Source organism: Bemisia tabaci, unplaced genomic scaffold, assembly GCF_918797505.1.
Source record: "Bemisia tabaci unplaced genomic scaffold, PGI_BMITA_v3".
Taxonomy (NCBI): domain Eukaryota; kingdom Metazoa; phylum Arthropoda; class Insecta; order Hemiptera; family Aleyrodidae; genus Bemisia; species Bemisia tabaci.
Window position 1 is genome coordinate 37,497 of NW_027311743.1, and position 23,259 is coordinate 60,755.

At 40.3% G+C, this 23,259-nt stretch overlaps 1 protein-coding gene across 4 annotated transcripts in view; it reads left to right on the forward strand.

Moving 5' to 3' along the window:
* Positions 1-5,033: 5,033 nt before the first annotated feature.
* The window catches only part of LOC109035981 (uncharacterized), a 52,150-nt gene continuing 33,924 nt past the window's right edge, over positions 5,034-23,259 (forward strand). For 3 of the 4 annotated variants that reach the window (XM_072305734.1, XM_072305731.1, XM_072305732.1), the window contains exon 1: positions 5,035-5,220. In XM_072305734.1, the coding sequence (XP_072161835.1) occupies positions 5,158-5,220 (63 nt within the window). In that variant the 5' untranslated portion in view covers positions 5,035-5,157. Of the gene's footprint in view, positions 5,221-23,259 lie in introns of all 4 variants that reach the window. The other variant, XM_072305733.1, reaches the window with a different exon arrangement.

Genomic DNA, 23,259 nt, shown 5'->3' on the forward strand with positions numbered 1-23,259 from the left:
ATTTAATTAGGTGCTCGCGCATTCCCCCTGCCTAATGAACTTGTATCATTATGATCAGCAGCCCGCTATTATAAAAAAGGGGGACTGTTACGAGAATCTCCTGGCTTGGGTCCCTGATCTCAACTGAAAATAATGTATCTCTACCTAGTCTACCATCGTTTGTTTTAACAACTTGCAGGGTTTTCCTCAATTTCTCCCGTCTAAAATGCCGCACAGGGAAAACAATTTTTCTCGAGATATTATTTTGACCAAGCGACGTTTCTTGCTTTCTTGTCGACAACAATTGGTTTTCTGGCTTTAACTTAAATCTGTTAAATCCTACTGACTTTCCGCAAGGATTTGACTGAAAGTCAGTTTGTTTGAGTGAAATAAAACGTTGTTTTGCTATCGTTTTTTAATATCAAACTAGGCTATAGCAAAATTACGTTTTTTTTACTAAAAAACTGGCTTTAAATTAAAGCCGCATGGATTTAAAAAACCAAATTTTGTTGACAAGCAACGGCGCTCTAAGTCTAATTATATCTCAAAACGTTTTTTTGGTGTAAAGTAGACTGCCAAAAATCTCCAAGTAAAATTCTGTGTTTTTATAATTCTGATGTATATTCAGCGCCCAAACAATCTGAATGGGCTAAAAGTGAAGTGTAATTCTTACCCTAAAAATGTACTTAATTGCAATTTTTTAAAATAAATCGATCAATAAATACGGAATTTAAACCGCCGATACAATACGGGTTTGGAAGGGTGTTCAATGCAAAATATACTGTTTATTTCAATTTTATCGCAATAAATTGCAATACGAGAAGCCTCTTCATCTATAGTGAATAGACAACATGCACAAAACCTTTATATACTAGCAATACTTTTTCGATGTGATCGCAATCTATAGAGCCGTCGGATTATAAACCTTACCTACTTTGGATTATAAAATGTAGTCAGTGTAGCCAGGGTGTCTACCGGTCCCCAAAAGTCCCCAAAGTCCTCGATTGTCCCCGATTCTGGAAAAGTGTCCCCGAAAACTGCCAAGAATCGTTGGCCGAAAATTTCAAATTTTCGTGGTGCTGCGGTTGTGCGCGAGGCGGGAGAAATTCAAACCCTCGCTGGCGTCTTACGGTGGGAACGGTCCGAAACTTCGGGAGCTCGGTATTGAGTTTATCTATTTTCATTTTATGTCACTTTCTCTCGCGGCTTATCTCTCGTCTATTTCGGTAAAAATGTCCAATTTTCATGAAAAAAAGAGCCCCAAATTTTGGTTTCTTCCAGCTGATAGACACCCTAGTAGCGTATAAGTGGACTCCTGCGCTTTCAGAGTCTGTATCGGATCAATGACGCGAATAATTTAAAGATTTTTGATAAAGAAACACATTTATTTGCGGGAATTTTGAGATCATATAAAAGCAATTTTCCAGGATGAGACTGAAATGGTCGATGCGCAACGTTCGGCACATTCTCAACGTTTGAAAACCACCCATTGTGCATGGAAATGAGAGTGTTTTCGCAAGGTATTCATCGAGATGTGTCCTTCCCCCCTCCCCCTCCCTTGCCGTGTGTCCGTGGCAGTGCATGCTTTGACGGCCACATAATGTTGCCGTATTTTTCAAAACTTCACCTGATTTTTGCTAAGAGGCAATTCTGTGAAAATCTTTCTTCAAGGACGGTGTTTTCTTCAAAGTATGTTTTATGTTCTGTGATGTTTAATTAATGTACATAAGAAGACGTTAGTGTATCTGTCGAAGGCAAATAGTCAAATCAGGCATTTTGTTAAATGCTCAGGCAAATAGTGAAACATTCTTACTTAGATTGAAATTTTGATTTTTTTACCTAATCTAAGACAAAATAAGTTGTTGCTCCTGTAAAAAAGAATTTTCTATAAAAATATGCAGCATACACTAGTATTTTAAACAATTTTAAGAGCCTAAATGCACATTTCTCTTGAAATTTTCAGCACGCGTCATAAAACTTAGAATTTTTAAAATTTTAACATTTGAATGTATGTATTTGGCTTTAATGCTTTTTCAAAGTAAAAAGTTTAATTTGAATATGATGATGCGTCATCGATAACATTTGCGAATTCTGGCAACTGCGCGAACGCTTTTCCCATTCTTCCGCACGGTTTCCCACATTTCTCTCCTTCACTAGTTTCGCAGGAGAAACTTCGACTTTGAACCAAGTCGCGCGGAGCTTGGCCCTCTGGAACTAACAGTCTCGCGTAATCTGCCGGCTGATTATTGAAACTGATGGATAAAGCTATAGACAAAGAGGACGACGGGAAAACGGAGCAATCTCATTGGTTGATGGTTGAACCGCGTATGTGCTTATAGACTAAGGGGAAGTAGAGTCTCACGCCGGTTGCCGTCACTTGATCTTACTTATCTTATTTGTCCATTGCTGCAACCGCCTCCACCAATAAGATAGCTTCATTTTCCCTTTGTTTTTTTTTGTCTATTGGCTTGTCTAGAAGTTTCAATAATCAGCCCACTGCTGCACTGGGGAAGAGCGCCGTAAGAGCATCTAGACGTTGACGAATGGCCCGAAATGAAACATTAATTTTCGTGAAAAGTTACGAACATTTTCCCTTAACATTTGTAGATAAGCTAGAATAGATTGCGAATAAAATATTCGGAAATTTTCTGAGGAAAATATTCACATGTTTCCAAAAAGAAAGAAAAATGTGTACTTTATCATGGGAAATTGGGAAAGTTTTTATAAAGTTTTTTATACAGTGTTTTCTCTCAACATCCCCCTTCTTTAAAAAACAATGCAATTTTAATAAAAATGAGGACATGTAGAAATTCTTGAATAATCAAGTTATCCAAATAAAGTACCCGAATGGAGAATTCGCATGCATATTTTTTATTCTTTCATCTGGAAGTGCTTAAAGAGCTGATTTTACAGTAATTTTTATATTTTTTTCTGTTAACTATGGGAAATATTATAAAAATAAATTTCAAAGTGAAAAAATGCACCGCTTAGTGACGTCATTTAGCGGCATTTCCCATTTAAACACACGTATTTTAGCAGATTAAATAATTTTGTCATATTTTCTCCAATTGTTTTTCAATTCCTAAACTAAGGGTATCCTCGCATTCAGTTCACTCAGAAGTTTCCACTTGAACACGAAATTCATCAAATTTCAGACACCTGCAAATTCTCTGTTGACCATATTCATCAATAGTCATTCGCATGAGTATGAGTGGGAGTGGGGTCGTTGCTTGTTGGTGGTTGAATCTATGGTTGTCTGTGCGTGACCTTTTGGCCGGCTCAAATGAGTTCAGATGAATTGCTTTTCGTGTCTTAATGCCACGGGCGGGAAACGATTTCACGTGTAGTTTTTTACTGGGCTGTTCGTGGCCTGGCTACCCTGTCCAGATTGCCACCCCCTTTTCTACCCCACCTCCCCCCTTCGCACGGCGTGTAGCTATTTCCGAAGGGTGTGGTTTATGGTGGCAAGAATATTAGGGTTGAAGCGGGATCGATGCAACAATCCCTCCGTTGTAACTAGAACAGTAAGTTAGCTCGTTACTCCGGCACAATGAGCAAAGGAAAATAATGGTATAATGAAAATCCATCCAGAAATTTCTTTAAATAAATAAATTAATTGATACTAACACGGCGATTTAATGCATGTGTGCTCGTGTATATACTCTTTATTTACGTCTTCTCTACTTGATTTGAGGAAAAATTCTTCTCAGAAACACTGAAACGGGCAGCCAGCGCGAAAACGCGCACTGGCGCCTACAAACCTAACAAGGATACTTCACGCATTGCGCAATGCGTGAAGTATCCCTGTTAGGTTTGTAGGCGCCAGTGTGCCGCCGCTCCGCTTTGTGTTAGCCTCTAATATTTAATCTCGTGCGTGGAGTCAGCCTTTTTCAACTCATGACTTTGAAATGTTTGCACACTCTGTATGGATTATTCTCATTTTAATTGATGAAAAAAATATGTAGTAACGAAAAATATAATGTGCGTTTTGTAAATATTAAGGTGATTCCGTACAAACTTAAGGATTTGCAAAGCACACGAATTTCTACACTATTTCTTATAGCCTTTCATAGCCAATGGCGATAATGTGTAAAGCCCGGCGATAGGAACTATAGCCCGGCTGTATAATTGCTTATCGCTTCGTGTAGCCCGGCCGTATGATTTTTTCCACTTTCTACAGCCAGCTATATGATTTTCTATCGCCTTCTTCAGTCGGCTATAAGAACTCCTATGGTATTTTGAAACGCAGCTCCTATCGCCAATTTTTACCAGGGTCTCACCTGCACATAAATTTGTTTGATAGAAATACGTCAATTAAGCGTTTGTTTATGTTGACTTTGAGCACGTTTGCCTGTGTCATCATTTTATGCTCTGAATGATCGAATGAAAGGGGGTAGATTGGCTAACTGGCGCTGTGGGACGACTATGCGAACTTAAGCGTGTTGCGAGGAAGTATCCTTCGATTTTGAAGGCGTTTCATACGTTCAAATTTCACGTACCGCACAAGACCAGAGGACCATGGACATCCTGAAACAGGACACAGATTTGGGAGCATTAAGATTTCTTCAAAGACATTTCTTTTCTTTCACCGTTAATAGCAGCTAGCGGGGCTGCAGTTAAAATCACTTTTATAACGTGAAGTTTTAGTCGGGAAAAAAACCAATCAGGATCGTGCTTTGCAGCTCCAACTCGAAAAATGTAAGAAAAAAAATCAAGTCGAAACTGATAAAAATCAGGGTTGATACAGTCAGGGAATACCGGGAAAACTGGGAAATGTCAGGGAATTTTAAAAATTCAGGGAAAACCTAGAAATGTCAGGAATGCGAAATGTCAGGGAGAAATTGTTAGGTCATCTTTTTTTGCTTTTCAGAATGGGTTTGACGTTTCGAACAACAAACTTTGCCTGGAACTTATTTCTAATTATGTCTTTTTAACCATCTGGCCACTTTCATTTTCTTTCCACGAAAATGTGTCGGAGAAATGTCAGGGTATTTAATTTTCTAAATTTTGTGTCAACCCTGAAAAATGATTTGTCCTGCTAATGTTTCATGAGAACTACAGTTTACTAATGCAGTTCCTTGGCGTGTTTCAGCGAGAAAACGAGTCGAGCCGGCGTTACCGCGGCGTCGGAAAAACCCGGAACTGGCTTATAAAACGACACATCGCTTCATTTCGACGATGAACGAGGAACGGGACAAAGTCCCCAACGATATCCCCGCCATCACTTCCGAACGAGCACGAGTAAGTTGAAAATCTTCTCAAATCCCTCCTCTTTTTTCTTTTATTCGTGTCAGATAATTCACTATCACGATTCATCTCTCGGCCATTTACTCAAAATTTACAGAAAAAATCGAATCTTAAAAAAAAAAAAAAAATTAATAAAAAAAAAATTGGGCGGCGCATGGGGTCCATAAACTGGACGTATTTTTGCTAAATGGCACTATGTGCAAGTGGAAAGATGGGGTGTGCTTGTTAGTGGTCGGGCCATAAGAATGAATGGGAAATATAAAGCGCCAATGACGTCAGCGGCAACGAAGCCGCCTCCGATGTCGTTCTTGCTCGGCTTTAACTCATGAGCCCTGTCCACAACGCTCTTGTCACATGCCCACGGCTCACGAGTTAGCGCTCAGTTCCTTTTGATTTAATGTCAAATCCCGCTTTTCCATTTTCTCAAAAGAAACTATATCCACTTTTACATTGTTACTTATGCAGCTTCCACGAGCACACCCCATCTTTCCACGCGCGTAGTTCCTTTTAGCATAAATACGTCCAACTGAGAGAGTTAAAATTACTAAAAATTAGTAACCCCTATCGTCTTTCTGTTACTCCTTGTTTTTTACCACAGTTTTGCTCTTTTTCATGTGTTTTTTTGGTCCTATTTTCACGGAAAAAATAGGATAGTCGTCACGACCAGCGGCTGGTTGAAAATGCGCAGGATACCGTGCGGGCGTCACGATAACTACCATGGTAGTTGTTGTAACTACCGCGTCAGTCGCGTCCTCTATCGCGGTAGTTATCGGAGATACCGCATGGTCGCTGGCGCATTTTTTAACCAACTGCTGGTTGTGACGACTATCCTATTTTTTCCCCGTGTTTTTTCCTTTCTTCCTTTTTTCGTTTTTTTTTTTGTTTTTTTTTCTTCTTTTTCATCTTTTTAGTCGTTTCTTTCCTCCTCTTCTCACTGCTCCTCTTATTTTTTTGCTTTTTTCGCCTTTCTTATCTTCTTTATCTTTCTTTTTTATTCTATTTCCACCAATCATCCCCTCTTCCTCATCCTCACTTCTCCCTCGTCTACTTTCCTCTCTTTATATTGGTCTCATCCTACTTTCTTATGCTCCGATCCACAATCTCCCGTTTTTTCCTCTTCCATCTCTTTTCCCTCCTGTCCTCCTAATTTTTTGGGGGAAAAGAAAAAAATTAAAACTCTCGGTTCAAAAAAATAAAGTGTAAGGGTAGCTATGGTCTGCAAAGCCCCCTGCGCATCCAACGCACCGCCCATGAACTACCGTAACTCTATACATTGTGATAAGTTGTTTTTAAGATTTAAGATGAAACATAATGTACTTCATAAGAGGAGTTGGAAAAAAATATATTTTGGCCATAGAAAAAAAACAACAAAAACTATAAAGTTCTATTAATTATTGACTCTGTCTCTTGCCAGAAAAAAGGAGTTAATGTAGGAATTTAGTACTCAAGTTAAGATTACTTTTCAACTCCGCAATCTGAGTCGAAAGACGAAATCTTATCTAAACGGTCAGTTTCTACACTCATATATTGTCTTGACCACGGGTCATTGTCGTTTGATCAGCATGCGCTCATTTTGTGAGAGGTAAAACTTCCTAAACTTTATGCAGGGTTTCATATTGATCAGTGGCGTGGCGTTTTTCCAGATGTATCAATTGATCTGCCATTTAAACATATGGAAAAGGATCAATATAATCGATTCCTTACCTTAGCTTGAAATGGGGGTAATTATCGATAATCGATCGATCAATCTTGCATATAGCTACTGATCTGGATCCTACATCGCTCCGAAAACGCATTAGAAGCTCAGTGAAACTTCGCATGAGAACTTCCAATTTTCTCGCAGCTGCTGTGACCATGCCCGCTAATTGGCAACACTGGGTTCTTTCCATTGAAGTCCATGAAAAATATCGATTTTCGATGTTTATAATCGATTTTTTCGTTTTAAATCGATCTTGCCAACTTGCAAGGAATCGCCACCATGCATGCGCATGCACCGGTTAATTTTGTCGCTCGCAAATCAGCAAGCCAAAATTCTATCGGTTTGCAACGCTACGTTTGGCTTCGAATTAAAATTTTCATTGCCCTTCTCTTCAACAATTTTCTGTATGGTCTAATGCCAGAGCATTACCAAGTTCAAGAGTCAACAAGCGTGTCACTTTATCATTAAAACCTAGGGGAGCGAGAAAGTAAAAATGTCAGCGCACCTGAAACTGTATTTTCAAAGAACACGATATCCTTCACTCCCACTATCTTTCATCATTGATTCAGCAGTATACATTCCAGATTATGAATTTTTCTGCAAATTTTTTGTATAAAATCCTGAGGATAAATTCCTTTCGTCTGTCCACCTGCTATTACCTAGAAGTGGAAATTCATACAAAATATCAGTATCGCACACAAGCGTTAGTCTTTGTGGGATTTTTTCGGAACAATAAATTACAATAATTCAGTTGGTGCCGTAATTTTGATAAAAATCACTGTCATAACACGCACTACGATCTGTATTTCGCCTTCAGTTTTTGAAGTAGGCCAAATAACACTCGCCACGCAGCAAAATGTGTGCATTCAAGGACATTGTGTCAAAATTTAACTAATCAATATTCTGCCGTGAGGAAGAACCCCGTATGAACATTCGAAAGTTGTACAAATTCCCTGCATAAAACCTGTATTTTTGAGGAAAGTTATGCGCATTTTCCTTTGAAATTTTCATATATTTTAGATTAAATTTCAAACAAAATTGTCTGAAAAATTTGAGAATATTTGACGATTTTCCCGCTAATTTGCGTTTTATCGCAGGAAATATGGCAACGTATGAAAGCTCATACGGCGCTCTTGCGTAGCACGGCAGTATTATCCCTGCCGTTTGTTCTCTCAATGAGTATCTATCAATGAATGATAATACACAAACAACATGAAAATACTGATCTACTCCCGAATTTCCGCGAGAAAGCAGTGTCTCCCAAGTTCATATCCAGGAAAAGTCACTGCTTTACATAAACAACTCGGACAGTTAAACATGCCTCACCCGCCTCTTTAAAACTTAAAAAGACGCTCAAGTTTTCCCGGAAGTTTTTCCTCGGAGAGCAATAACCCAGCCCTTGAGTTCCTCGAATGTGCATCCGCAGAACAACTGGACGTATATTGCTGAAAGGAACTATGTGCATAGGGTTTGCGCGTCACGTAGTTCCTTTTAGCATAAATACGTCCATCTCATAAATTCATGTCACCATTAACGCAGAGCGCTCAATTTAGCAACGGCCTAGCCCGACTGTGGCCGCCGATGGGGGAGATCAATTAATGACGATTGCATCAACTTAGCGTTGCCTCGTCTCTGGATTTTCCCATGGAAATTCGCTCGACTCGCGAGAATTTATTGCTCAAGCCGGCATCATTGCATCAACTTCCTCCCCTCTTCGTTGCGGTTGTGCCACCACCGAACCTCAACAAACTATTATCCTGACAGGGATATTACGGCGGAATATGAATGAAAGGCTGCGAGACCATCCAAGTCACTGCCTCAATCGCGATTTATCACCGGGGAGGAAACAAACTGGAATCTCTCGGCGTAGATTTGCAGTTTTGCCTTCGTCGCACTGCTAAAACTACACCGAAATACGCTAATAAACAGCTCAAGACTTCTCCCCACGAAGATTCAAAGAATAACATCGCTCGTGAAACCTCCAGTGTCTCTCGTAACACATAATTTTTTTTTTTTTTTTTTTATTTTTTTTTTTTTTTATTACAAAAATCTGTTTTCATCCTCATTATATCTATAAAGTAGCAGCTACTACTCTCATTATTTGTGAATGTCCTTGACGTGATAAATCGTTGTCTCCCGGACGTAGGAGCGAAATTCCGGACCAAAATACTGCCGTGCTAAGGAGAAAAGCCGTATGAACCCTCAGGCGTTGCCAAAGTTCCTTTGATAAAACACGAATTTCCCGGTAAACTTATGAATATTTTCCTTCCAATTTTTCAGATAATTTTGTTCGCAATTTCACCTGAAAATTTCAAGGGAAAATAATCATAACGTTCCGCAAAAATAAACGAATGTTCATACAGCGTTCTTCCTTAGCAAGGCAGAATACGGGCTTGGCGTTCAAAATTTCAAATTAACGAGGGGACCAACATACATTGAGATCTTTCGAATTGAAGGGATTTTTTTTAGGGAATAACCGTGCCTTCGCATTATATTATAGGGCTTTTTCGAATTAAAGGGCTTCGAATTAGCGAGTGACTACTGTAGTTGTATATTTGCATTTTAGTTTAGCGTAATGTCCGTAGGACGAGTGACTTGCGTTGTGATCTTTGTGTCTTGAATGACCTTTTCAGCGATACGGTCAGTATTTTTCACTCGATTTTCCCAACAGAAAATTGTTTTGGTATTCACATTGAGATAAGTTGCCAGCGTTAGAATGTAGCCCCCCCCCCCCCTCTCTCTCTCTTATTTCTGAATTACTGAAAATAGGAGTGAGAAATTATGTTCGCCTTCAAATCAAATGATACAATTTGAGCGGCTTAGGAGTTGAAATAGTTGTACCACGCATTTTACGAGGGGATACCCAAAAGTAAGTTCTCCTATTTTATTTCTTAAAAAGTATCGTAGATAAAGCGAATCCGTAAGTTGCAATTTTAAAATCAAACTCAATATTAAAATTTTCAGTAAATTTTCGGTAAATTAATGATATTTTCCAGAGCTTTAAGCACCAAACAAACATCTATCTCAGAATTGCTTCACTTTTCGTTAAATACAGACTATCCAAAAGTTTGACTTACGAAACTTACCATAAAAACTATAAAAACTTGCGAAAATTGGTATGTGGGTCTTCAAAATTTGACTTAGCTGAGGCGAGTGACAAAACACAGTTAATTTGATCAATATAGCTTTTGGAATGTACAATCTCATTAACATGGCAGTGCACAGGTCCCTGTCTGGTTAATTCACTTCAGTTAGTAGCAATTTTTTTCTCATCGTCGGAAATCGTGCCTCGGTGGGTGGAAAAAGTCTCGGAGTCAGTGCGCGAGTCGCTATGAGCTTGAAATTTCAGCTCGTTCGGTTCGGGCTTAAGCGGGGATTAGGGGCACTGATGATTTTAAATCGAAAACGTGAGATGTCGGCTACGCGGCGCGGCGTGCTCACGGGGGATGATGCGGGATTTGATTTCGGCGCCGACCACTCCTGCCAAATCTTGCTTCAACAACGGGCTTCGACTTCTAGTCGACTACGTCTTGCATTCCAGAACTGTATGTTTGGCTCATTGGGAAAAAAAAAAAAAAAAAAAAAAAAAAAAAAAAATGTAGGTACGTAAAATTGGATTGCATTTGCAAAAAGGAGCCAAGAGCAATCCGATGTTGCTAAGATTGTGTAACTTACATTCTCTGCAATAAAATTAATGTAATCTCGCAAATAATTAAATTTACAAAAGTAATTATCGTCTTGAAATTATAATTTATCGGGAGTCAAGACAAAACTTGCTTAGATGATCAGTTTATATTTACAGAAAAAGTTGCACTAACTTAGCGACATTCTAGTACTTGTGGTTTCTTTTTGCAAAATGCAATCCATTTAGTCTCCGTATGCGAATATGGTGGATTGTATTTTGCGAAGAGGAACCATGAGCATCTTCAATGTTGCTAAAATTGTGCAACTTTTTTTACCTTGCAATTATAAACTGATCATCTAAACAAGTCTTATCTTTACTCTCAATAAACTACAAATTCAAGATAAAAATTTCCTTTGTAAATTAATTTGTTTACATGATTTCGGTAAGTTTTTGCAAAGAATGTAAGTTGCACATTCCTAGCAACAGTGAAATGCTCTTGGTTCCTTTTGGCAAAATGCAATCCATTTTTCCCGTGGGGAACGAAAATTTGACCCTTTACCAACGACTCAGGGACTGTACGTGTATCTACGCGGAGCATATTATCGATAGCGAGAATATACGAAACTACGCGCCTTTTTTTTGCGACGTTGCAATCTTCCTGTCTTACTCCTTTTTGCCTCAGAAAGTTAGTCAACATAATTTCTCGAAAACATCCTTGATTTTTGTTCGATGTTAGCAGAATAATCTGTATATACATTTCAAGCTGTCAAGTGGGCGTGTTTCTCCTCGAAATAACAAATTAGGTTAGGAAATGTTGAAACACCGCAACAGAAGTGAGTGGTTTCGTACTCGGGCCATCGATGTGTATTACCTCCCTACACAGAGCTGGAGCATGTTTTGCTCGATTGCTTAGTATTTCGATCGTTTGGCGAAATTTTCCATGATGCAAATGCTTGGAGCAGTAGATTCGTCTCAAGAACTTAGCTTTCGTACAACTTTTGCCGCAAGCTTTATTTCACCGCGTTATTTGAAAATCACAATATGGAAAGCAAATTCTGCGTGAGCATTTAAATTAAAAACAATCTCTCCTTTTTCCGATTGTCAACGTTCTCTCTTCCGTTTGCTCGGCGAGTTATTGTGGCTCCTTTCAGCGGCGTGGCGTGCTTTGCGATACATCGATTGATCTTCCATTTAAACCCATGGGAAAGGATCGATAAATAGGATGTTCGTACCGAACACTTTAATAATCGATTCTTTAACATAGCTTCAAATGGGAAAATATCGATAATCGAACATTCACGCCTCGCCATTGGCTCCCCTCTCCTTCTGCTCCCCCCCCCCCCCGATATGTCATCCGAATCAATTTCTTCGTAGCCCCCTCCCCCCATTTTTCTCCTTCGCCCCGTCAAATGAGGCAACGAAGTCGGGAGCTAGATCGCAGCTGTGGTCGGGGTTGCCACAGTCAGGGAAAACCGGAAAATGTCAGGGAACTTTTAAAAGTCAGGGAAAACTGAGAAATGTCAGGGAAAATGGCGAAAATGTCAGGGAAAATTTGTTAAATCTTCTTCATTTGCTTTCTAGAACAGGGTGGCATTAAACGTAAGAAAGAAATAAAAGATTTGAAATTTTAGTGAAATATTTCATGAAATTTCACAGGGTTGTGAAATATTTCATGAAATTTGACAAGGCTGTGATATATTTCACGAAATTTCACAGGGCTGTGAAATATTTCAAGAAATTTCACAGAGCTGTGAAATATTTCACGAAATTGCACAGGGCTGTGAAATATTTCAACTGAAAATTTCACGAACACAGGGCTGTGAAATATTCACGAAATTTCACAGGGCTATGAAATATTTCATATTTTTCAGGGGCTAGAGTATGCAACCCGCATCAAACACACAAAAATTGAAGAAAGTCACAATTTTTACATATTGCGAAACATGAAAAGGAACCGATATTTTTCCAATTCATTCATAACTTTCTGAAATTTCATGAAATATTTTACGTGAAATTTCAAAAATTTATTTTTCATGAAATTTTGCCACCTTGTTCTAGAATGGGTTTGAGGTTTCGAGCAACAAATTTTGCCCGGAAACTATTTCCAATTATGCCTTCTTAACCACCCATCGCATCTTCAATTGTCTGGGAATTTCACCAAAATGTGTCTGGGAAATCAGGGAAATATCCTGGAATTTTATTTTCGAAATTCTGTGGTAACCCTGTGTGATGAGGAGAAACGTCGTATGAAAATTCGAATGTTGCCAAATTTTTCCCGATAAAATATTTATTTTTGACGAAAGTTATGCCTACTTTTTCTTGAAATTGTCAAATACTTTAACACTCAATAGAGACTAGAATTCTCTGAAAAATTGGAAGAAAAATGTTGGAAAGTTTCCTGGAAATATCTTGTTTCGTCGAAAGTAATTTGGCAACCTCGAAAGACTCATACGTGTTCTTCCTGAGGACGGGAGCTAGGAAACCGTACGGTGCGGTGACGGCTAGCACGGGGCTTTGGGGTGATTTATTCTCGGCGCCTCAACCATGATTGTTGCCAGATTGTGTAAGCATTTTCATAGGAATTCCTGAAAAAATGGGAGTCGTTCCGTAAAATGCGACAACTGTGTAGATTGAGGGTCGTGAGCTGAGCACGACGTACGAGTAAAATAAATAGCGTGAGAAACACCGACATTCATCCCGCCCCTACTTAATTTTCGTCTCGTTTCAATTATTCTCCATTTAATGTTATTCATCACCCACCTCGTAGATGTCTCGCTCGAAAAAAACTCACCATACTCCCACTTAAGTCACACCCAGAAAAAAAAATTATCACCAAAAATGTCTCGAGTCAAAGGAAAAACTTGTCTTCGATTTATAGGAAACATTTTTGGCTTTAATACAATTGTTTCGAGTGGAAAAAAGTGTGTCCGCACAAAGAAAAACTTGTTAGAGGGAGGAATCGGTATATTTTAATTAGATGACGCTTCAATGTTCTTAGAACTTAAAACGAACTTCATGTGAATTAAACTCAAATTCCACTCTAGAGATGTATCTTTGAGCGAAAATAATTTGTTTTAACTTAAAGGAATCTTTTTTGCAAAAATCAAGAAATTTCTTCAAACCAAAGACAAACGTATGTCGTTAACATTTTTTTTGTCAGTGTAAGTCATCAAATATTTGTGACCTTTCTCGAGAGTAAAGTTTTCTTTCGTGGAAAGTCAACATGGACGAAAGCAAATACAAAAACCAGAAAATGGGCGAACATGTCTGAGACAAATATTGAAATACTTGGATCGTTTTGGAGTGGTATCGACCCCTCTGTCAAATAGGAAACAAAAAAGTAAAAATAATATCAACAAAAAATGAAAAATGAAATGATTTCATTTTACCTCCTCGTATGACAAGAGATTGATACCCTCCGCCAGCTTGGAGACGTTACAGGCAATTTGATATTAATAATTTGGACGTATTTCTGCCAAACGGAACTATGTGTATTATGGCGTGAGCTCTGTTATGCATATATTCTGATGGTTCTCAGGGCTCATGTCTTAATGCACATAGTTCCATTTGGCAGAAATACGTCCATTTTTGTGTTTGCTCTCGTTAATTTGTCCATGCTATTATATGAATTTTCCTGTTTGTCAAAATACAGCACTTAAAAACAAAAATGGCTTGGATCTAGAGTCCAGACTCTTGAAAACAACGACAAGAAATAATACTCCTGATTCAATCGTGTTTTTGCTAAAATCAAAAGGAAATCCGCTCAAATTGGACGTATTTCTATCAAACGGAACTATGTGCATGAAGACATGAGCCCTGAGGCCCATAAGAATATACGCATAACAGGGCTTATGTCATAATGCACATAGTTCCGTTTGATAGAAATCCGTCCAATTAAGAGGCTTGGTTCTTGATCGAAGCAAAAATCCGATTGAACCAAGAGTATTTTTTTTGTCAATGTTTTTAAGAGTCTGGACTCAAGATCCAAGCGTTTTTTTTTTCAGTGTCACTCAAAATTTGTGCGCAATCTTGACAGGAAATGCTCGAATTCGCATCCAACATCTCAATTTACCAAAATACGCCACTTCATCTCCCTCATCCACCGGAGGCACAATATAGTATGAAAATCACATCCACTCGGGCATAAACCCACATCTCCGTCGTCGGAGCATCTCGAGTCAGTGCTCCCCGCGGGATGGGGGCCGGGGGGTCAGAGGAACGGGAGGGGGGATAAGCGGGTTCCCCTCGCGAATTTCCCGCGTCGGAGCAGCGGATCGATTTTCGATTATCGATTATCGTCGAACGTCCTCGGTCGATAAAACACATCACTGAAATAGGGATAAATCCATCGATAACGGTTCGAGGGTCCGGGCTCAGGAGCCGATATTCCGAACGCATTCTCGAGGTGATGTGGAACCATTCCGAGTGGAAAATTATCCCAACATGCTCGATCCAATTCCATAACTGCCGCCAATAACACCCCCCCCCCACCCCCCACCCCCCGTCGTGAATTATATTTTTCCGGAGCGCGCACCTTCACGCCCGGAAAACGTCCGCCCTATTTTCACCGGGAGATTCGGCGCTCAGGTGGATTCCTCCCTGGTTTGTCAGGTTGTGCCATTAAATGTGGATATTAGCCCCATCAATTACATCCATAATGGGCTTGTTGCAAACTTTTGCTAGAGCAAAATCAGAGTTGTTACTCGTAGAAAGTGGCTCATAAATCACGATGAGCGCATCGGCCAAGTCCGAAATGCACTCCTAACTTCACAATCTGCGTAAGAAATTTGCGTTTTTTTAAGATTCCCGCTTCAAAAAGGGTACTGCGGTACAGTTGAACATTTCGTTAGAGGAGTTGTTCTATTTAATCCCTGCTCAACATGGCCAACGCTTCCGCGTGCAAGTTGAGGAGAGCTGGTCAATCGAGGCGGATATGTATCAACGCGAGAAAAATGTGAATGTGAACACGCCGATTGTTATCAGGTGGTCAGAATCATCGTCCCGTTACATGATGTGTTTTGGCGGATTGGCGTCGGCTATGTTGAATATTGCGTAGTGTCCTTGTGAGCAGGGGTTGGATGGACTGACTCCTCTAACGAAATGTTCACCTGTGCCGTGGTATCGTTTGTGAGGCGGGAAGTTCGAAAAACTGCAAATTTCTTACGCAAACTGTGAAGCAAAGGGTGCATTTTAACTTTGCCAATGCGCTCATCGTGATTTTTGAACCATTTTCTTTGAGTAACACCTCTTATTTTTGCTCTAGCAAATGTTTGCAACCGGCCCATTTCTAGTCCATATTATACATTTTATTTTAGTTTGGAAATTTTCAGCGGGAGTTTCGGCTCTCAGGTAGATTCCTCTTAAGTTTTTAAGTTTGTCAGGCTGTGCCATCAAATATGCATATTTTACCCTAGTTATAATGGGAGAAAGTGGTGATTTTTCAGAGCAAACTGGCAAGAATGGGTCCTCTTCTTTCGACGCCGACATCGTCGCAACTGCGAATTAGCGGCTGTGTTCGACACAAGAAATGGCATTTCGTGTTTTGCGATGAATCGATTGATTTGCGATATAAATCTATGGAAAAGGATCGCTTATCAGGGTCTGTGGTGTCGCGTGCTTTGCGATATATTGATTTATCTACCATTTGAACCAATGGAAATGGATCGATAAATAGGGTCTTTGCCGCGAACACGCTAATAATCGATTCTTTATCTCAGCTTCAAATGGGATGGTTTCGATAGTTGATAATTCACGCCTCGTCATTCGATGAGAGGCGAGCGCCACTAAAGCCTCTTAGTAGTTAGTAAGTTCGTGTAAATGTTCACTTTTTCGCATCGAATCCTCCATTTTTCAGTTCTTTGGAATATGCAAAAACACGTTGACAATTCGTTAAAAATTCAGAAGGAAGCTGGTAAAGCTATAAAAGTTTGCCCAACCTTTGACACAGAACAAGTTTACGCTATTTTCAGGTTCAAAGTTTATGAATCGTACAGAGTAATAATTGTACAATTGAACGTATTGAAGTAACCGACAGACTTCTGAAATTAAAGGAAACATAAAAAATTAAAGCCACCATACGCATCCAAGCACCATTATTTCCAGAAGAATCGAGCCAGTGCTGCGGTTCACACGAGCTTAAGACGTGGTCTGCAAATCCATCCTAAAAGAGAATCAGACAAGAACCTGAAAAAAGAAGAAAGAACGAGTATCAACACAGCCGAAGACAGAAAAGGCGTATTCGGGCCTTTTTTTAAACTTTCTGCCGAGTCTGAGCGACACCTCTTGACAGCATATAGCAGAGCATTGAAAGCTCACGCTTCGCGTCATTGCGCGCCTTCAATTTTTCGGATGCAGCACGGACGTCCATCAAGTACGAATAGTTGTATCTCTGCGCCGTCGTAAACGCGCATCCTTTCCCTCGCTGTATTTCCATATTGTGTTTGCTTCCGTTTGACTTATTCGTAATGGTGCTTCAAGCACTACGTGTGAGTAACACAGCTGAATGTGGGAGAGATGGGTTTGGGCCTCTTTTTTAACTTTTCTACCGAATCTGAGCGACATGTCAAAATTGCAAAAATCTCCATTGAAAAGTAAACAAGGAAGAGTTATTAAAGACTATGCTTTCCTTTATTTGTACAGATTCATCCTTTCAACAAAAGAACATGATAAATGCCGTTTGGGGGGGGGGGGACCTTAGGGCTTATCCGTCAAAAGTTAGGGGCTGAATGGGATTGGCGACTTCAAAAGGGCATTTTTAACTAAACGTCTTGACCTACGGCGCTAATTTCATGAGCATTTAAGCGTGAACGGGTATTCTCTTTAATTTTTTTTTTTTTTTTTTAAACAAAATTAGTAATGTTCGCAGAAACTTTCAGATACTTTGGATACTACCATGGATACCTCTGAATGTTTTCCTTAATGTTCCATGCAGAGAATCCTTTATTTCTCATTTATGCATTGCTAAGACATACAGTTTTTCTACAAACCTGTTTCTAAACGTTGGGATCCAATAGAAATTGAAATAATTGCATTAGAGATGCGTTTACTGCTGAAATAAACGTGCATAAATTCATGTAAAATATGCACTTTTCCGAACAATGCAAGCTGCTTGAGTGCTGATAAGGAGGCGAGGTTTATGAACCGATACCACGTAGCACAATGGGAAAAGTTAATACTTGCTCCGATACAAAACCCCGACCGGTAAACGACTTCCTTAAGTCACCAGCACGGACGGTCCTTTTCTGATATGTCTAAATCTGAACGGTGAAAATTTGGAAAAATTATCAACATTAATATTCTACAGCGAATGCTGAGGAAATGATTGGTTTACCTTTCTACAGTGAATGTTTTGGTTTATTTTTTCCCGCCTGGATGCGAATCTTTCTCCTGTACGAGGACATGGCGGTAGTCTTAAGATAAGAAAAGCTTTGGCAAAAGAAGTGACCTCATCGACAGACAATGCTATCAAATTCACCTGCTATACGTTTAGGAGCACATTACGATCGCTATCTTATTTTCAATCCCATCGAATGTGGACCAATTTTTAGTTCAAGTTGATGGATTTTTTCGCACTCTATCGAATTTGAATACCTTTATGGGGAGAGTATGGTCATTGGAGGATCTCCTACTGGTTGGCTCAGCCATTGGAGGCTTCATTGAGATCTTAGAATCATAAAAAATGCCAAACGTTGCGCAAGCAGATAGTTTAAAGATGCATACAATGAGGTTTTATGTGTACTTCACAACTAACTCCACTCTAATCACACAAATAGGCGTATTACTCACTTTCAACACCAACTTTTTTAAAATATGGAAATTTGAGTGAGATACATTCAAATATTTTTAGTCATCTTCGTAGAGCGCTTCTGTGCGCTCTGCGACACCCAACCGCCACTGATAGCGATCCTGCCAGAGCCCCTCATTTTTTAGTACATTCCCAAAGAATTCAGTACTTCCTCAATAGAAAAATTCAGTAATTTTTCAGTACCTCCATTTGACAGAGTTCGAAACCTTTCGAAATTTGACATTCTCGACTGAATTGCGACAAAAATAGTAGCCGCAAAATTTCATTGGTGGCTTGAGGATTAACTGACTGCACAACTGCGATCTTGGAGGCAAATACTACTCTAAGAATCAACGCGCAAGGGATTGCATTCAAGACAGGCTTTATTAAAAACCACGCGTGGTATGAGGGAATAATTCCAGACTTTTTTGCGGAATTTCCGCGCTTCTTTAGTACTTCCGGACTGCCCTTAAAAAACGGGTACTTTTTCCGGACTAGTGGACTCCCTCGTGTGCTTGTTTCAGCGGAAATGTTGGTGCCTTTGGAAAAACGGGAAATTCTATGTCAGTCGACAACATTAACGGGAAATTCTATGTCAGTCGACAACATTAACGGGAAATTCTATGTCAGTCGACAACATTAACGGGAAATTCTATGTCAGTCGACAACATTAACGGGAAATTCTATGTCAGTCGACAACATTAACGGGAAATTCTACGTTAGTCGACAACATTAACGGGAAATTCTACGTTAGTCGACAACATTAACGGGAAATTCTATGCTGGTCGACAACATTGGAGCAAAGGCGAGGAAAGGGAGCTCGTGTGAATTTGCCAAGGTCTTAACCTGATTTCTCGGTCGTCGCACCGTGTGCCGTTCCACTTGACGCGACTTTCGTGCTTCATCCCCGGCGTTGCCGATGTCTCCGGGATCCTCCGGAAATGTCCGTCAGTGACGATCGGAAAAATCAATTTTCTCAGCACTGCATGTCAACGTGGTCCGCTTCGTAATTCAATCCTTCGGGAGATTCTCAAAAGCCGGGGTATCTGCGGTGGGATGGCTTACCCGCTCTAGGTAGGGATTCTATGGGTTTCCATGCCGTTTGTCGAGAGGAGAGGGATTCACCTAATTTCACTTATATCGAGAATACATACCTCCTGTCGATATTCGGGCAATTCTACGAAAACTGTCCGATTTGACCTCCAAAAAACTAAAATTTAAAGTTGATTATTTTGGATCGAGGATGTGTTTTCCTAATTCAGCACGGTATCCTGCTTAAAAAAATGATATGTGTGCCTTTTTTATCAGGACCCAGGTTCGGACTGGCCATAAGGGCATTCTGCCATTGGCAGATACGACTCCTTGGCGCGCCGAAAACGCGCCCCTCTGACAAATAGCAAAATAAGAAGTGAAAAAAAATTACGACCCAGAATATTTGCGGAAAATTTCTTAAATGAACGGAAGAAGAGAGAGTTAGGAGTAAAGAAAGGTGCTTTTACGCATGATAGTGGTCAATAGAGGTCCAAGAAGTACTTTCTGAAGCGTACACACTTTTCTGTGAAATTTTCACCTTTTTGTTATCATACAGGCGCTTTCTCATCCCCCTCCTTCCTTCGCTATGTGTAACTCCCTTAGAAGCGATGGTAGGTTCGATTTTTAGACATACGCACACTTTATAGACCTCTTGAGAGACCTTTAAACATATTTCTTCCTTTTCAAATATGACTATTGATTTGGACATACCATAGAATATCTCGGGCAAACTTAACTTAATTTATCTCGAAATTCAAAAATAAGAGACATCTAAAGTGTAAACGCGATACAACTATTCGCGCAAGATGGATGTCCACATTGCATATGAAAAATGTAAGACGCGATGGCGTGAGTCGTGAACTCGCAATGCTCTGCTCTATGCTACTAGTTTGAAGCACATTACGAATAAGACAAACGCAAACAAACACAAAATGGAAATAAAGCGAGGGAAAGGATGCGCGTCAACGACGGCGCAGAGATACAACTATTCGTACTTGATGGACGTCCATGCTGCGTCCGAAAAATTGAAGGCGCGATGACGCGAAGCGTGAGCTCTCACTGCTCTGCTTTATGCTGCCAATGAGGTTTAGCTCAAATTTGGGAGAAAAGTTAAAAACAGAGGCCCGAACAAATCTCTCCTATCTTAGGCTGTGTTACTCACGTAGTGCTTGAAGCACCATTACGAATAAGACAAACGGAAACAAACACAAAATGGAAATAAAGGGAGGGAAAGGATGCGCGTCAACGACGGCGCAGAGATACTTGATGGACGTCCGTGCTGCGTCCGAAAAATTGAAGGCGCGATGACGCGAAGCGTGAGCTCTCAATGCTCTGCTTTATGCTGTCAGTGAGGTGATAGCTCACTCGCGAGGGCGTGCAGTGAAATCGGTGACTTCAGTTTGGTTTGGGTCGGATAGGCAACTAAACTAAACGGCGAGTATCACAGGATTCGGATAGCGCTCCAGCATTCGAAGCTTATTTACTAATGCACTTCTATACTATGTCGATGCGAGTTTTGTAATTTGACGAGTTGGGGCGATGCCGTTTGCGAATTGCCGGCAACTGCGGCATCTGCGACGTCTTGGAATTTGGGAGTGTATTTTTCACAGAATTGGTATTAGGACTAGTTTTCAAAAACCGCACTTCTGCGTCTTGTCCTTCATCAAGTCCTCAATTCAACTCTGTAGAATTTCCCATCGCAAATTGTATTTTTACTCAGAAAATTTTGGGCGCACCTGACTGGAATTGTCAAGGATCTCTCCTCTGATTAGGTCCAAGCAAAACATATGCAAATTTTTGGTCAGAAATCGCACGATCATATCTTCGTAAACCATTGAATTTTTTTTAAAAAATCAATTTTGCAGCATTGGAATGGAATTACGTCCCTCCGTCTAGGAACCGGGGATTTATCCTCTAAGCTCCCCAAGTTGGGATTCCTGTGATTTTCAGATAATGTCAGAGTCAAAAGAGAATCAATTTTGCGGGCGCACCAGGAGTATCAAGGAGGAAAAATGAGGTAGAGACAAGACTTGAATAAACGCGCAGAAGACGGACAAAGAAAGGCGGTCATGCCTTCTCCGGGGACACCGATCAGTCGCGTTGCGTGCTTTACGATCATATCGATTGATTTGCCACTTAAACCTATGGAAAAGGATCGATAGACAGGGTGTTCGCAAGGAACACTTCAATAATCGATTCTTTACCATACTTTTAATTGGGGAAACATCGATAATCGATCTTTACCGCCTCGCCACTGCCACGCATCCTCTTTATGGAAAATATTCTCATGCTAACTTCCGAGTAAGGTCCTTGGATATTCTGCCGTGCTAAGGAAGAACGCCGTATGAACATTCGAGAGTTGCCAAATTTCCCTCGATGAAACATGTATTTTTGACAACATTCATGCATATTTTTCCTTGGAATTTTCAGATATTTAGCTTAAATTGCGTACAAAATTATCTGAAATTTTCGGAAAACAAAATTCACAATTTTCTCAGTAATTTCGGTTTTTATCGGAGGAAACGTGGCAACGTTCGAAGGCTCATACGGCGTTTTTCCATAGCACGGCAGTATTATACGGGAGCTACGGGACGCGAGAGGGAATCTGCCTTTTATCTCTGAAAAAAGACCGCCCTGATGGAAGCGAAATGGACGGGTCCTCAAAGGGATATCGCTGCAGTTAAGTGAAAAAGGGACGTAGCGCGTCGGGGACAGCGGCCCCTGGCCCCCCTCCCTCACCCGCGGAAGATGTCGAGATGCATTGTTGTGCCAGTGTATAAGAGGGAAATATTAGCTGACTGGGACTTTCATGTCACCCATCATCGATTTTGCATATCACAGCCGCGCTGATTATTGAAATTGATGGACAAAGGGATAGAGAATACAGACAAAACGAAAATAGAGCCATCCTATTTTTGGAAGCGGCTGATGGCGATGGTCTATAGGAACCACTCTTTTTGACTAATATGGCCGCTCCACACTCCCTATGTATTCTGTGTCTAATGCTTTGTTCATCGATTTCAATAATCAGCTTGCGGGTAAGTTATAGACTAACTATCAGATACCAACGAGAGACCCCATTCAGTCCATCATTTTCCTCATTTGTCCATAACAACCACTCGTTTTAACCAATAGGACCGCTCCATTTTCCCTTCCTCTTCTTTGTCTATCGCTTAGAGGCAAGTGGCGTAGATGTGACGCCCCGTTGGCGAAATTGCTCAGTTCAAACTGAGCATTTTGTTGCCCCGTCTTGGAATCGATACATTCAAATGTTTCAATTTTGATCGAAGGAAATTTTCGCTCACGGTTTTACTTACACTACGTGGTCATGATCATCTAGCAAGGGTATGACTCACAAAGATAATATGGCTATTTCAATAATTACATGAAAATCAGCGTTTCCTCGTCGCGAAATGGGTGGATGAAGTGTGTGCTAATCTACATTCGTTTTCTGAGCTTTTAATGCGTTGATTCCAGGAGCATCATTTGAGGGGGGCATTTGCTTCGCCTCCTTGCATTTCAGTCGGCTGTATAATCGACTATCGACTTTATACCATTTGAAGCAATGGTAAAGAATCGATTATTATGGTGTTCGTCGCGAATGCCCTGATATTCGATCTTTTTCCATAGTTTTAACCGGCATATCAATCGATACATCGCAAATCACGCCACTCCATTGTTCAGAGCGGATCAATTTGTAGTGAGTTTTGCTAAATCTCTGTCAATTGACGGATATTTTGAGAGGTAAGTGAAGTGAGGAAGGAAATGTGTTTGAAGTGTTTTTACTCGGTGTGCAATTAGTGCACATGAACATTGTACAAGTTGGTGTTGGGCCCCGGCCCCGGCCTCGTGCTGAAGTGAGACATGTTGAGAACATGTTGAGAACGGGCGGAA